Source organism: Diceros bicornis, chromosome 25 (assembly GCF_020826845.1).
Source record: "Diceros bicornis minor isolate mBicDic1 chromosome 25, mDicBic1.mat.cur, whole genome shotgun sequence".
Classification (NCBI taxonomy): domain Eukaryota; kingdom Metazoa; phylum Chordata; class Mammalia; order Perissodactyla; family Rhinocerotidae; genus Diceros; species Diceros bicornis.
In genome coordinates this window covers 7,569,114-7,581,843 of record NC_080764.1, presented here as the reverse complement: position 1 = coordinate 7,581,843, position 12,730 = coordinate 7,569,114, and the positions used below count along the sequence as shown (strand labels likewise).

The 12,730-nt window shown below is 56.5% G+C and overlaps 1 protein-coding gene across 1 annotated transcript in view; it reads right to left on the bottom strand.

The window, feature by feature from the left end:
• Positions 1–735: 735 nt before the first annotated feature.
• Positions 736–12,730, bottom strand: part of NFAM1 (NFAT activating protein with ITAM motif 1) — a 35,158-nt gene continuing 23,163 nt past the window's right edge. The window contains exons 4-6 of the mRNA XM_058568216.1: positions 12,141–12,239; positions 3,819–3,905; positions 736–2,421 (exon numbers count right to left, since the gene is read on the bottom strand). Of these exons, the coding sequence (XP_058424199.1) occupies positions 2,362–2,421; positions 3,819–3,905; positions 12,141–12,239 (246 nt within the window). The 3' untranslated portion in view covers positions 736–2,361. The remainder of the gene's footprint in view (positions 2,422–3,818; positions 3,906–12,140; positions 12,240–12,730) is intronic.

The window sequence follows — 12,730 nt, the reverse complement described above, 5'->3', positions numbered from 1 at the left end:
CATCTGTCCTCTTGGAGAGACACTGAGCTGTCTTGGTTGTCACTGACACCGAGGCTCAGGTGGACACGCTGCTGGGGGTAGAGCTGGGATTTGAGAGAGACCAGTGGCCGCCCAGCCCCAAAGGACCCCAAGGGCGGTTCCTCTCCCACATCTCCTCCACCCATTCAGAGTCGCACACGAGCCTGCCCTCAAGGAGCTCAGTTCGAGGCCCTCTCTGTCCCCTCCTCCCCCTCACTGCCACCTGCACCCCCTTGAGGTAATCTGCCACCCCTCACCCCTGCACCACCCACCTCCATGGGCTCTCAGTCCCGGGGGCTGGGGAACCGGTGATCAGCCTTCTTTGCTCCACACTGAGACTCCCAGAATGTTCGTCCTCCACCCTCCCTTGTGTCAAAGCCCCTCCAAGTGTCCTGTCCTTCTACCCTAACCCTCCTCCTTCTCCTGTTTGCTCACTCAAGACCTCAAAACCTGCTGGCTTCACAGTCCTGCCCTGAACCAGGCTTGGCCACCATGCTGGCAACATCTGTGTCCACAGAGCGATGACAGGTGGGTCCCGTCACCCCCCACCTCTGCCTCAGGCTGTTGGAGTCAGGAGCCTGGAGGGCAGCTCTGCTGGAGGTGGCTTTGCCTCCTCAACAGGCAGCAAGTTCATTAGATCCCAGCCTCCTGGGAAGCAGAGCCCTCTCTGTGCAGCCTTATAGCCCAGCTCAGAGCCCTCCTTTCTGTGTGCTCGCAGGCCGGACCCAGGACGGAGATGGGAGGCTGTGGACTGTCCTGGCGGCTCAACGAGGCCCAGCACCACCCTAGCAGAGGGGCCGGGGACTTCTTCCAGACGTAAATCTATGTCCACCCTCCACCCCAGCCTTCCTTTCCCTGTGGAGGGGCCTGAGCTGCAGTGTGGAAGGTGCTTCCCAGACCCGGCAGCCCAGTGCTGCTTAGGGGCCAGGGTCAGGGTCCCCCCTCCCCCAACCCAATACATGTGGGATTTGTGTGCGAGGGTGCGCCTCTGGGACCTCTGGGGCAGCCTGGGAGGTGGGGAGGGAGGATTGGCCTGCCCATATTACGAATGAGAAAACAGTGGAAAGCTGAGGGAGGGACTGGGGAGAGCCGACAGCCTGGGGGATCTGGACGGTGGCCCTCATCTGCCTGTGGAATGGCTTCCCCTTTCACTGCGGGCTGCTGCCAGGGTGACATGAGGGGTAATGTGAGCACGTGGAGCAGCAGGAATGGGTCAGGGCCAGGCACTGAGGAGCCACCGTCCACAGGGGCCTGAGCTTCTGCAACATGAAGGGACCCCTCTGTCCGAAAAGCCACGCAGCCAGACCACAATGGAGAGAGCGGTGGCCTCGAGGCAGCAGGGACTAGCCCGGGCAAGGAGGGAGGTGGCTGGTCTGGCCTGCACCCCATAGCGGGCTGGAGTGGGCAAAAAACAGATAAAGACCGAGGAAGTGGCAGGGTTCAGGATGGGCCAGACACAGGGGCCTTTGGCGGACTGGGCTTTGGGGTGGAAGGAGGGGGCGCTGAGGCCCTGAGGGGGAGAAGGTGTGAGGCTCAGGGGGGCAAAGCAACTGGCTCAGGGAGTGTGGGGGGCCAGGTCGAGGAGAGACAACATTGGGGTTCTTGTTGGGGGTGGAGAGCTTCAGGCTGCTCGGCTCCTGGTGAGCCGGCACCTCCCCTCCCAGCTCAAAACACGCCCGGATCCCCTTCCTCACCAGCCTGTGCTGGACCCTCCCTGCTCCATGCCTACCCAGCACTCGGCCACCTCCTTGGCCTCCAGCTCCGTCCCTGAGGCCAGTGCAGCCTCTGTGGTTCGTTCTTACCCACATCTCACGCTTCCCACACCAGCCCCCTGCTCCCACCCCGTGTGGCTGCCTCGTGCCTTTGGCCTAGCTGGGCAGCAGGCAGGGAGGTGGGGGCGTCTGCATGGTTGATCCTTTATTCACCCAGCCCACCACGCTCTGCACACAGCTCTGACAAGTGTCCCTGGCCAGGTCCCTCCCCAGGAGCCCACAGTCGGCCTTGCAGGCTGTGGTGCAGGCTGGCGTGAACAGAGCCTTCAGGTCTCGAGACGGTGAGGATGTATGGTGGGGAATGGGTGGTGTCCAAGAGAGCCCTTGAAGACTGAGGAAGGGCCTGCCAGGCAGAGGGAACAGCTTGGGCAAAGGCCTGGAGATGTGGAACACTCAGTGGGGATGGCTGGGGAGCAGAAGGGGAGGTGGAGGCAGGCCAAGGCAGGGAGGGCCTTGAATGTGGGGATGAGGTGATGGGGTGCCCCTGGGGCCTCACTCCTGGTACAGAGCAAGTCCTCTGTAGGAGGGTGGCTGCCCCTGGGGCCTCTGATGTGGGCAGGGGGAGCTCGTCCTAGAGATTTTCATAGACCATGTTAAATTCACTGTCATCCTTAAATCCGTGCAGTTTCTCCTGGGGAAAAAAAAAAAAAAAAGACAATGGGAAAGGAAAAGAACAAACTTGCAGTAATTTAGTTTTAGTCAGAGGCGACCAAGCATGTGGTTTCCTGCATGGCTGTGACAGGGAGGCCTGTCCTTGTCCCCAAGCCCACCTCACCATCCTCTTCTCCTAGCCGTCCACGCGACCCCTGCTGTCTGCCCTCCAGCCCCACGAGCCTCCTCTGTCCTGCCTCAGGGCAGGACATGCTCTTCCCTCTGTCTGGGGTACTCCCCTGACCCTGCCTGCTCCCCGACTTCCTCCTACTCCCCCTGCAGCGCTCGGCTCAGCCTCCCCGAGAGCTACCTCCCCCAGGACTGGTCTGGTCCCTCGCCGGAGCCCAACTCTCACAGAGGGCTACAAATGTCTCTGTGTGTTTGTCTGGTCCGTGACCCTGTTCCTGCAGACTCGAGGCTCCCGGAGGGCAGGGATGCATCTAGCCATCCTGGCCAGCAGCCCAGGGCCTGGCATGGGGTGGGCACTGCCTGGGATGGCCCACACATCCCCTGACGGTCCCAGTGTGGGGAACCCCTGTTTCCAGTCAGGGCTCAGATCAGGGCTGAGTATACAAAGGGTGTTGAGAATAGGAGATTCAACGAACAGTGCCAGCCTGGGCCTCCTGGGGGTGAGGAGCCCAGACCAGTCCCCTCACTCCTTGTGGGCTCTTCCAAGGTGCCCATGGGCACACTCACCACCCATGGGCTCCTCTACTGGCTTAACAACCCCTTGCACTTTATGGCATCCAAAGCTCTGGTGTAGATGTTATTTAACTTGGAACTCATTTGCATTCAGGGGAAGTTGGATTTGTGGGAAAGTTTCGCTCATCCACTTTACAGATGAGCAAACTGAGGTTTAAGTGAGAATCGTGATGAAGTGATGAGCCTCAGTCCCCATCGTGATGATAACGGAGCCCCAACCAGGCCAGCCTAGGCTGGCGCCAGCTCAGACTCCAGCCCCTGACTTCAGCCAACATCAGCCTAGGGGAAGCCAATGAGAAGCCTAACACCCCCTGCCTGATTGGCCAGTGTAGACACTACACTCGGCCCGGTGGTAGTTATGACTGCTCACATGGGTCCCAGTACAACATTTGATCCTCTGGCAAATCTATGAGGGCAGTGCTGTCAGTCTCCTCAGTTTACAGGCGAGGAGCATAGAGGTTACCCCTTGGCCTGGGCCGCACAGCGGTAAGGGATGGAGCAGGGGCGCGAACCCACCAGTCCTCCCAACCACCAGGCCAGCTGCCCTGGGAGAGGTCTCTGATTCCACAGCCGGTGGCTTCCTCTCGTTGTCCCATTCACCCCCATTTCACAGGTGAGGAGCCGGTCAGATGGAAGGAGAGGAGGGGCCAGGGTGGCTGCCCCACCCCTGCGTACCTGGGAGAGGAGCCTCTGGGTGGAAGGTGGGCTGCTGGCCTCACTCTCGATGCAGGAGTAGACCTCGGTCTCTCGGCGCTGCAGGGCCTGCAGTAGATGGTGTGAGGGTCAGAACAGGTGAACCGAGGGGCAGGGCAGCCGGGCCTCCCAGCCTGTTATGAACCACCCCTGCTTGCGGGAGCCAGGGGCTGGGCAGAGCCCTGAGGGCCGTAGCCTGTGAGGGGACGCCCACCTTGCCAAGCCACACCACCCATGGCCACACCGCCGCACCTCTGCATCTGCCATTCCCTCTCAGAGCCACCTCACCCCTTTCCCACTTGTAAAGGGTGACCCCTCTCTGTGCCCCTGCCACCTCCCTCACACCACCTCTGGCTCGGCCCCGGCGGGCTCTCTCTCGGCTTCCACCTGGCTGGCAGGAGGAGGGCCCAGGCCACTCCCACATTCCCTGCTTGCCCTCAGGCCCTCAGGACACCCATGGCCATGGCTCCGATAGGATGACCTCCTGGCATCCGCCCTCACTCCCCCAGTCCAAAGCCTCCACCCCTGTGAGGGTCCCATCCACCCATCCACCCCTCTAGGTCTCCCTTGACCCCCCATCGCAACCTGTGCTCACGGATGACCTAGGCACCCATGAGAGTCACACTCCTCTCCCATCAAGCTGTGCCTGGCTTGTCTCTGGTCACTGAACCTACAGCTGTGCTTGGCACACATGGAGAACAGCACCAAATGAGCTAGGATGAGGGAGCTCCTCGCTCACCTGGGGATCTGTCTTGGGGCCACACTCCCTCTTGGCCCAGCTATAAGCAGCCTGACCAGAGGCCTCAGGATGGTAGAAAGAACCAGGGCTTTGAAATCAGACAAGACTAGGTTCAACTCTCAGCTCTGACAACTGCCAGCCATGGGCAACCCCTGAACCTTGCCTCAGTTTCCTCATCTGTAAAGTGGGAATAATCATATCTAGCAGGCTCAATGCCTGATTAAATGATATATTGTGCATCAAGAGCCCAGCACAGGGTCTGGCAAACAGTAGATGCTGAATAACTGTTGAATGATCATCAAGGGAGGCTTGATGCCTTCCTCCCCTCTCTGCAGTGACGGCCTGGACCCTCCCTCAGACCCTGATGGGCACTGGAGTCCCGTGTGAGGTGCAGATGCTGCTCTTTGGGGTTGTTGGAGCAGAGCCACCAACAACCTAAGCAAAAGGCAGGAGCCTTTCCTTCCAGCATGTACATGTCATATGGATGCCGGCTGGTTGCCAAGGAGGTGGTTTCCCTGGCAACAGGCAAGCAGGGGTTGCTGAGGCAGGCTGGAGAGACAGGTGGTGCTCTGAGGCAAGAGGAGGGAGGGGAGGTGGGGAGGGGAGGAGGGAGGGAGGGAGGTGCCCAAGGGTAGCGGGGCATGAAACCCGGTAATAAACCATTCAGCGCCTGGTGGACCTTCAGTTCAAGCACATCACACAGGGACGGCAAGGCAGCCCTGGGGGCCAACTCAAGGGGCTTCTGAGTCAGAAAGAGGGTAGATCTTGGGAAAAGGGCTTCCAATCTGCCTCCGGGTAGGGAAGGGGGCAGGGCCACCCAAAGGAGGAGCCGCATTTCCAGAAGGCAACTTCCAAGGCCTGCCCTGGCCTGTCGGGTCTTCCTGCCTGCCCAGGGCACCAGCCACCACCAGCAAGCCTGGCACACAGGATGGGGATCTGCTCTTCAGCAGCCCTGTGCCCCCACCATCTGTCCACCCAGGCCTGGCTCTCCGTGGATCTGACAGCCTCTCCAAGCTGGACGTTTCTGGTCACAGAGAGAAGAGAGGAAAAGGGCCTTTTTGCTGACATCTCAGCAGGGGAGCAGATCTGGGGTCCCCCATGTGGTTCCCTTCTCCCTCATGTCCAGCTCACATGGGTTGCCCACCACACATGAGCCCAGAGAGGCCCAGAGACATCTCAGGTCACACAGCTTGTCAGTGGTGGAGCCAAGATTGGCACTCAGGCCTCCTGCCCCCAGCTCCGCGGGCTCCCACCATCCCGGGCATGCGGCCAGGGAATTTCTGAGCCAGAGAAGAGCTCCCTGCCCCGGGACCCCGCAGGCCTCTGACCCACACTGGCGGGTGGCCATGCAGTGGGCAGGAGCAGCTGTGGGGCTGAGGGTGGGGGAGGCTGCAGAGGTGGCTGCCAGTTAGCAGCTGCTGAGTGAAGCCTTTGACAAGTCCTGACCCGATGGCTGCATTTGCATTCAGGCTGTGACCCGCATCACTAGGCTGGGAAATGCAGGGTGCCCTTGTCAACAGAGGCTCTGAACCAGACCCTCCGGGCGCGCTTGGTGATGGGGACTGCCTCCCTCAGGGCATGCCTGCTGGGAGAAGACTGCCCAGGCCTCTGCAGGGGCTGCCCTGGGCTGGGCAGCGCTGGGCTGGGACTGAGCCGGGCCTGGGCTGTGCTGCGTTGGGGCTGGACGAGGCAGCGCTGGGGCAGTGCTGAGGTGTGCTCTGCTGTGCTGTGTGCTTCCTCTGCTCTGGGCCAGGACTGCCTGTCCTGGGCTGTGCTGGGCTAGGGCCGTGCTGGGCTAGGGCCGTGCTGGGCTATGGTATTCTGGGGCCGTGCTGGGCTGGGGCTGTGCTGGGCCGTTTTGTGCTGTTCCAGAGGTGTGCTGCGCTATGCTGGGGTTGTGCTGTGTTCTGCTCTGCTGGGCTGGCGCTGGGCTGAGCTGAGCTATGTGGTGCTGTGCTGGGCTGGGTTGTGTTCTGTTTTCACATGCTGTGCTGGGCTGTGCTGGGCTGGGGCTGTTTGTGTGGGACCCAGGCCCTCCAAGTCCTTTGCCTCCTGCTGCCTAGGGGGCAGTGGTGCTGACCTGAATGGTCATCAGCCCTGGCAGAGGTTAGGTCAGTGCCAAGGCCTTCCTCCAGGTGGGCTGAGGCCAGAGCTGGAGTCAGCTGCCCAGGGCCAGGGCCTAATCTGAGTGAGGGTCCCCCTGTAATACCGTGACCACGGAAAGAGAGCTGCACTCTCATGGGCACCTGCGTGTAGAGACCTGCATGGTGCACCCTGGAGGCAGATGGGTGAGACCTGGGTGTTGTTCGGAAAGGAGTGGAGGAGGAGCGCCTCTGCCCTGGGTCAAGGTCCTGGCATGTCTGAGTGACGGCCCCCTGCAGAGACAGGAGCCCAGGGAGGCAGGGCTGGGATGGGTCCCCAGGAAAGGAGGAGCTGGCGATGGGGAGCCACTGGAGGTCTCTGAGTGGGAGGCGAGAGCATCAGCGGTGAGTTATAAAGGTCCCTCCTGCCGCAGAGAGGAGTGGGAGAGGCTGGAGGTGGAGAGCAAGAATGAGGGCACCGGGCCATGCAGAGGCAGCAACAGAGCTGAGGGGAGGTGTCCAAGGGCCGCCGAGGGAGGGTCAAACCACAATGCCGACGCCCTGCATTTGCCACGGGGGCCCGCTCTGGGCCCAGCCCTGAGCCCCACAGAACCCCGAGTGAGAACAGTCCTCCACTCATCCGTATGGCAGTTGATGGCTGAGCACCTACTGTGTGCCCGGCACTGGGCTGGTGCGGGGGAGGGGTGTGAGACAGACCACAGTCACAAAGTACATCGTGGCCAAAGGGCCATGGAGAGACACAGAGAAAGAAGATAGGGAAGTTGGGGTCATGGAGGGGAGAGGGGAGGTTGCAGTTTTAGAAGGGAGGTCAGGAAAGGCCTCACCGCAAAGGTGCTGTCTGAGCAGAGAGCTGAGGAGTGAGGGAGCAGCCCCGGGACAGCTATAGAAAGGACACTCTGGAGCAGAGGACACAGCCAACACCAAGGCCCCGTGGCGGGGCATGGCTGGTGTGTCTGGGGAGCAGCAGGGAGGCCAGTGTGACTGGAGCAAGTGAGTGAGGGGGAGAGACGGGGTGGGGAGACACGTGGACGTCAGCGGGCTCTGACGTGGACTCTGAGTGAGATAGGAAGCTTTGGAGGACTGCAGCGGTCACGAGAACGTGCCTTGCAGACCTCAACTCCAGGGATCAGCATTGACCATGGGCCCTAGCTGCAGGGCTCTGAAACCCATCATTACATGTGCATGGAGGCCACACGCCCCTTGGGCTACTCCCAGACAATGGCTGAGTATGGCAGGGATGCTGTCACAGCCTCCCGCCCTGGGAGACACGGGGCTCCCCCGACTTGGGTGCTCCCAAGGGCCTTGCTGAACCTTGCCTAGACTGTGTGGCGATCAGTGCTCCCTCTCTGCCTTCCTTTCCCCATCCTTCACTCAGGACCACATCCACATCAGTCTGATGGCTCTCCCAGTCATCCCCATTTGCTCTCACAGGTGGTTTCTCTAACAAAACTATCGCACATCTAAGCCCGGTTTAGTGTCTGCTGCTCCGAGGACCTAGACTCGCCAAGGGCTCTGAGCAGAGCGGACTGTGATCTGTCTACGGTTGGACAGGTTCACTCCGGCTGCTGCCAGGTGGAGCACAGACTGTGGGACAAGGATATTATAGACCAGCTGATTAGAAACAAATTGCAGGACTCCAGGCAAGCAATGGTGTGGCTCCCACCAGCGTCAGCCCTGGAGGGTGGAAGGGTCGGATTCCGGATATGCTTTGAAACAAGATGTGCTGATGGGTCAGATACGAACGGTGATAGAAAGAGAGAAGGAAAGTTCAACTTCAAAATTTTTAGCCTGAGCCACTGGAAGGATGGAGCGATTGTTCACTGAGGTGAGGAGGGCTGTGGGAAGAGGCACTTTGATGGTAAAGAATTGGAGTTTGGTCTGAGATAGAAGCCAATGAGACGTTCAAATGGGGTTGCCTGTTCAGAGGAGATTTCTGGGCCGGAGATATAAATTTGAGAGTTGTCAGAGTGTAGATGGTCTCAGAACCTTGAGGCTGAATGAGATCACCCATGGGGCAGGGAGTGAAGATCAAAGAGAAAGGGCCCCAGGGACTGGACTCCAATGTTTTAGTCAGGGTTCCTAAGGAGAAAACAGTGAAGGAGGCAGAGGAGTCATGGCAGTGAGATGGGGGCATCAGGAGAGTACGGAATGTTCTGGAAGCAAGTGAAGAAAGTGTGTCAAGGAGGAGGGAGAGCTCAATGGTGATCTCCTGATGCCGCTGATTTGTCAAGGAAGATGAGGACCAAGAACTGACCATTGGATTTCACAATGTGGAGATAAATGGTGACCTTGAGAAGGAAGGTTTTGGTGACGAGGTGGGCAGAAACCTGACTGAGTGGGTCAGAAAGAAGAGAGAGAAACTGCAGACAGAGAGTCTTGACAATTCTGTTATAAGGAGTCGTGGACAAAGCGCAGAGTTGCTAGAGGGGGACGCGGGCTCAAGATACAGAATTTAAAATGGAAGAAATCACAGCATATTTGCAAGCTGCAAATGTAATATTGTACCATTAGTTCCATTTTACAGATTATGGAACCAAGACTCAGAAAGTTTGAGACATAGAGCCGGTGAACAAAAGAACCAGGCTTTGACCCCTAGTCTATCTGACCCCCCCCAAATCCACCCTCCTTAATAGGTCAATTTTTGAAACAAATTGGAGTAGTATAGCTTTTTTTTTATGTCATAATAGATCATGAGCATTTTTCCACATGAATAAAAAGCAAAAACTGATGTAATTAAAATGAGAAATATACAAATCTACAATCGTATGGGCAGATTTTAACTCATTTCTCTTAACATCTGATAGACAAAAAAATCAATAAGGATATGGAATATTTTAACAACATGATCAACAAACTTGACCTAACTGACATATACAGAACACTCACTCAGTCATGCACATGACCACTTCTTTTCAAGTGCACACAGAATATAAGCTGAACCACAAAGCAAGCCTTGAAAGACTTCAAAGGATTAAGGTCATACAGAATATATTCTCTGATCACAGTGGAATTAGTGAGAAATAAAAAAATAGAACAACAACTAGAAAATAATTAAGCATTTGAAAATTAAGCAAAACACTTTTAAATAATCCATGGGGCAAAGAGGAAATCTCAATGGAAAATTTAAACTGAAAGATAACAAAAATACAACATACCAAAACTTGTGAGATGCAGCTAAAGCATACTTAAAGAGAAGTTCATAGCCATAAGCACATAAATTAGAAAAGAAGGCAGATTGGAAACCAATGCTCTAAGTCTCCATCCAAAGAAAGTAGAGGAGGAACATATAAAAATCCTTCCCTGGAGGTTGGTAACAAGACAAGGATGCTGTCACCACTCCTGGTCATCATCGCGCTGGAAGTCTGAGGCAGTTCAATAAAGCAAGAAAAGAGAAGTAAAATGTGTGAGCATTGGAAAAGGAGAAATGAAACTTCCTATTATTCGTAGGTGACGTGACTGGGTTTGTAGAAAATCCAAAGGAATTTACAGAGAAACTATTAGAAATAATGAGTGAATTCAGCAAGTCAATATAAAAAAGTCAACCATATTTCTACATACCAGCAATAGACAATTAGCAAATGAAATTTAAATGGGGGCAACACCTGTCACCTGAAGCCCTGTGATAGGATTAATGAGATAATGGGTGTAAAGTCCTACCACAGTGCCTGGCACATAGTGGGACTCAGCAGATGGTTCCTAATATCATCATCACTGATGTTAATGTCATTCTTATCTGCCCAGGTCCAACTCCAGCTGGCGGGGACTGGACTCAAGGGCGAGCACATTCTGTGGCCCCCCTTCACATCTCCTTTCTGGTCCTAAAACCTCTTGAAGCCACTCTGCAACCCTGCAGGGCAGTTGGGCCTCTTCCCCCCACTCCAGAAAAGTCGGCCTGAGCCTCCGAGAAGTCTAAACACCGGCGAGCAACATGTTCCATGCAAAAGTATGTTTCTTCCATTAAAAGTCATCTTGGAGAAGGATATTTATTCATGTGGAAAGATGTTCATGAGATATTGTAACATGAACAAAAATAGCTGTGCTACTCCAATAAAAAAAAAGTGTGTGTGAGTGCGTGTACGGGTCTCTTTGTATGTATTTATAGAAAAAAAGACTGGAAGGTATAGAAGTCACTGTTACTAGTATTTATCCTGGAAGAAGATAGGCCTGGGATGATGGCTATTTTCTTCTTTTTGATATATATATAGAGACATCTCACATATGTGAGTGTGTGTGTGCGCGTGTGTCTGTATGGAGAGAGAGAGAAATGTTTTTATTTAACAGCTGACACCAGCATTCCTCATAGGGAAAATACCAGGGTGACCTGCTGGGAGAGAATATGGGGAAGTCTGGGCCCACGTTGGAAGCAGGGGCTGGGGGAAATTCCCTGGGTGGAGGGGTGACGGTCCTTCGAGGGCTGGCCGAGTCATGTTCCATTTGGAGCTGTCAGCGCTCCCCCACAGGGACACCCCCTTGGCCTCATCATCCTCATCTGCCCCATCCTCGGTGAACGGGGTCATATTCCGAATGCCCTGTGTACGGGGTTTTGTGGAGATTGAGGAAGGACGGGAGTTTCATGTGTGAGTCAGGGTGGTGGGGACAGGAACAGAATCCCAGCCCAGAGGCAGCCAGAGGATGCGCCCCGGGGGAAGCTGCAGGACCCCACAGGGCTTTGCACCTCCAGATGTGAAGCCAAGATCCCAACCTGGCGGTTCTCTGTCTCACGGAGTCAGGACCCCACTAACACTGAGCTGCATTTGTTTGTGCTTTCTCTACAGTGAGCATATGTTACTTGTGGGACTAAAATAGACATAACTTAGAAAGAACGTTTGTCATCTTCCCAGGCACCGGGCAGAGTGGCCAGCCGGGCACGAGGCTGAGCCTCTCCCAGGATGATCAAGAAGACCGTGGCAGTGACGGACAGTGCTTACGACACAAGGAAACAGTGCCCCAGCCCGTGTCTCTGCTTGATCGTAGAGAAAAAACAATGTCTGTGTGTGGAGAAGGGGGAGTGTGAAGAATTGAGGATCGTTGATGTGTGAAGGGCGTGGGATGGTGCCTGACTTTTTTCCTCTTTTTGTGGTTCTTGTTGCTGCTGCGATGTTGTTTGTGCAACAAAAACAGGAAGGAGTTAGTGAGCTGGTCAATGTCATTTGGTCGGATGAAGAAACTGTCTTCATTCCTCACCAACTCACGCCCTTGCTCCCCCTCATTCCAGAAGTAAAGGGATCTGCCAGGGAGGGGAACGGGGCAGCCCCTCGCGTCTAGGTCCCTGCCGGGGGGCCAGGGGCCACACACACGTCATCTCGGCTCACCCGCATAGAAACTCCACCAGGCAGGAGTTCTTGTCCCCAGTTTCCTCTGGAGGCTCAGAGAGGTCACACAGCTGGTCCACGACCGAGCCAGGGAACCAGACCCTGAGTCAGGCCTGAGAGAGGTGGAGGGAGCCCAGGCCCCCAGACTCACCGTGTAGACGGATTCAGGCGCAGGCTGCTCCCGGCTGCTGGCAGCGCTGGGAGCCGGGCACTTCTTGGCGGGGTGCTTCCGCCGAGCCTGCATCTGTTTCTGTGAGGAAAGGAGTCAGGGCTGTCAGGACTGAGACCAGCGGCTCCCCTGTCTCCACCCCCACACACAGACCCCGCCCCCCCAGGGGAAGGACCGCAGACAGTCATGAGGCCACACAGAAGCTGACCACTCAGCACCTTCCGCCCACCCTCTCCAGGGAAACCTGGCAAATGCCTCCAAGACCTACATCAGGCCATTCACCTGCCTGGAGATACAAGAAACGACAAAGACCCCCATGAGGCAGTGCCCGAGACACAGCGCCTGGCCCAGGGGAGCAGGCGCTGCAGGTACAGTGCTGGTGTGACATGGTCCCCGGCTCCGGAGCCGACTGTTGTGGTGGTCCTGAGCGCATGCCAGCCAGACCAGGTGTCCAGTCCCGCTCTGCCCCCCACTGGCTCTGTGGCCTCGCACAAGCCACTTACCCTCTCTGGGCCTCAACTTCTTCAGCAATAACCCTCCTTTGTGAGATTGCTGCAACGACTCAGGGAGGT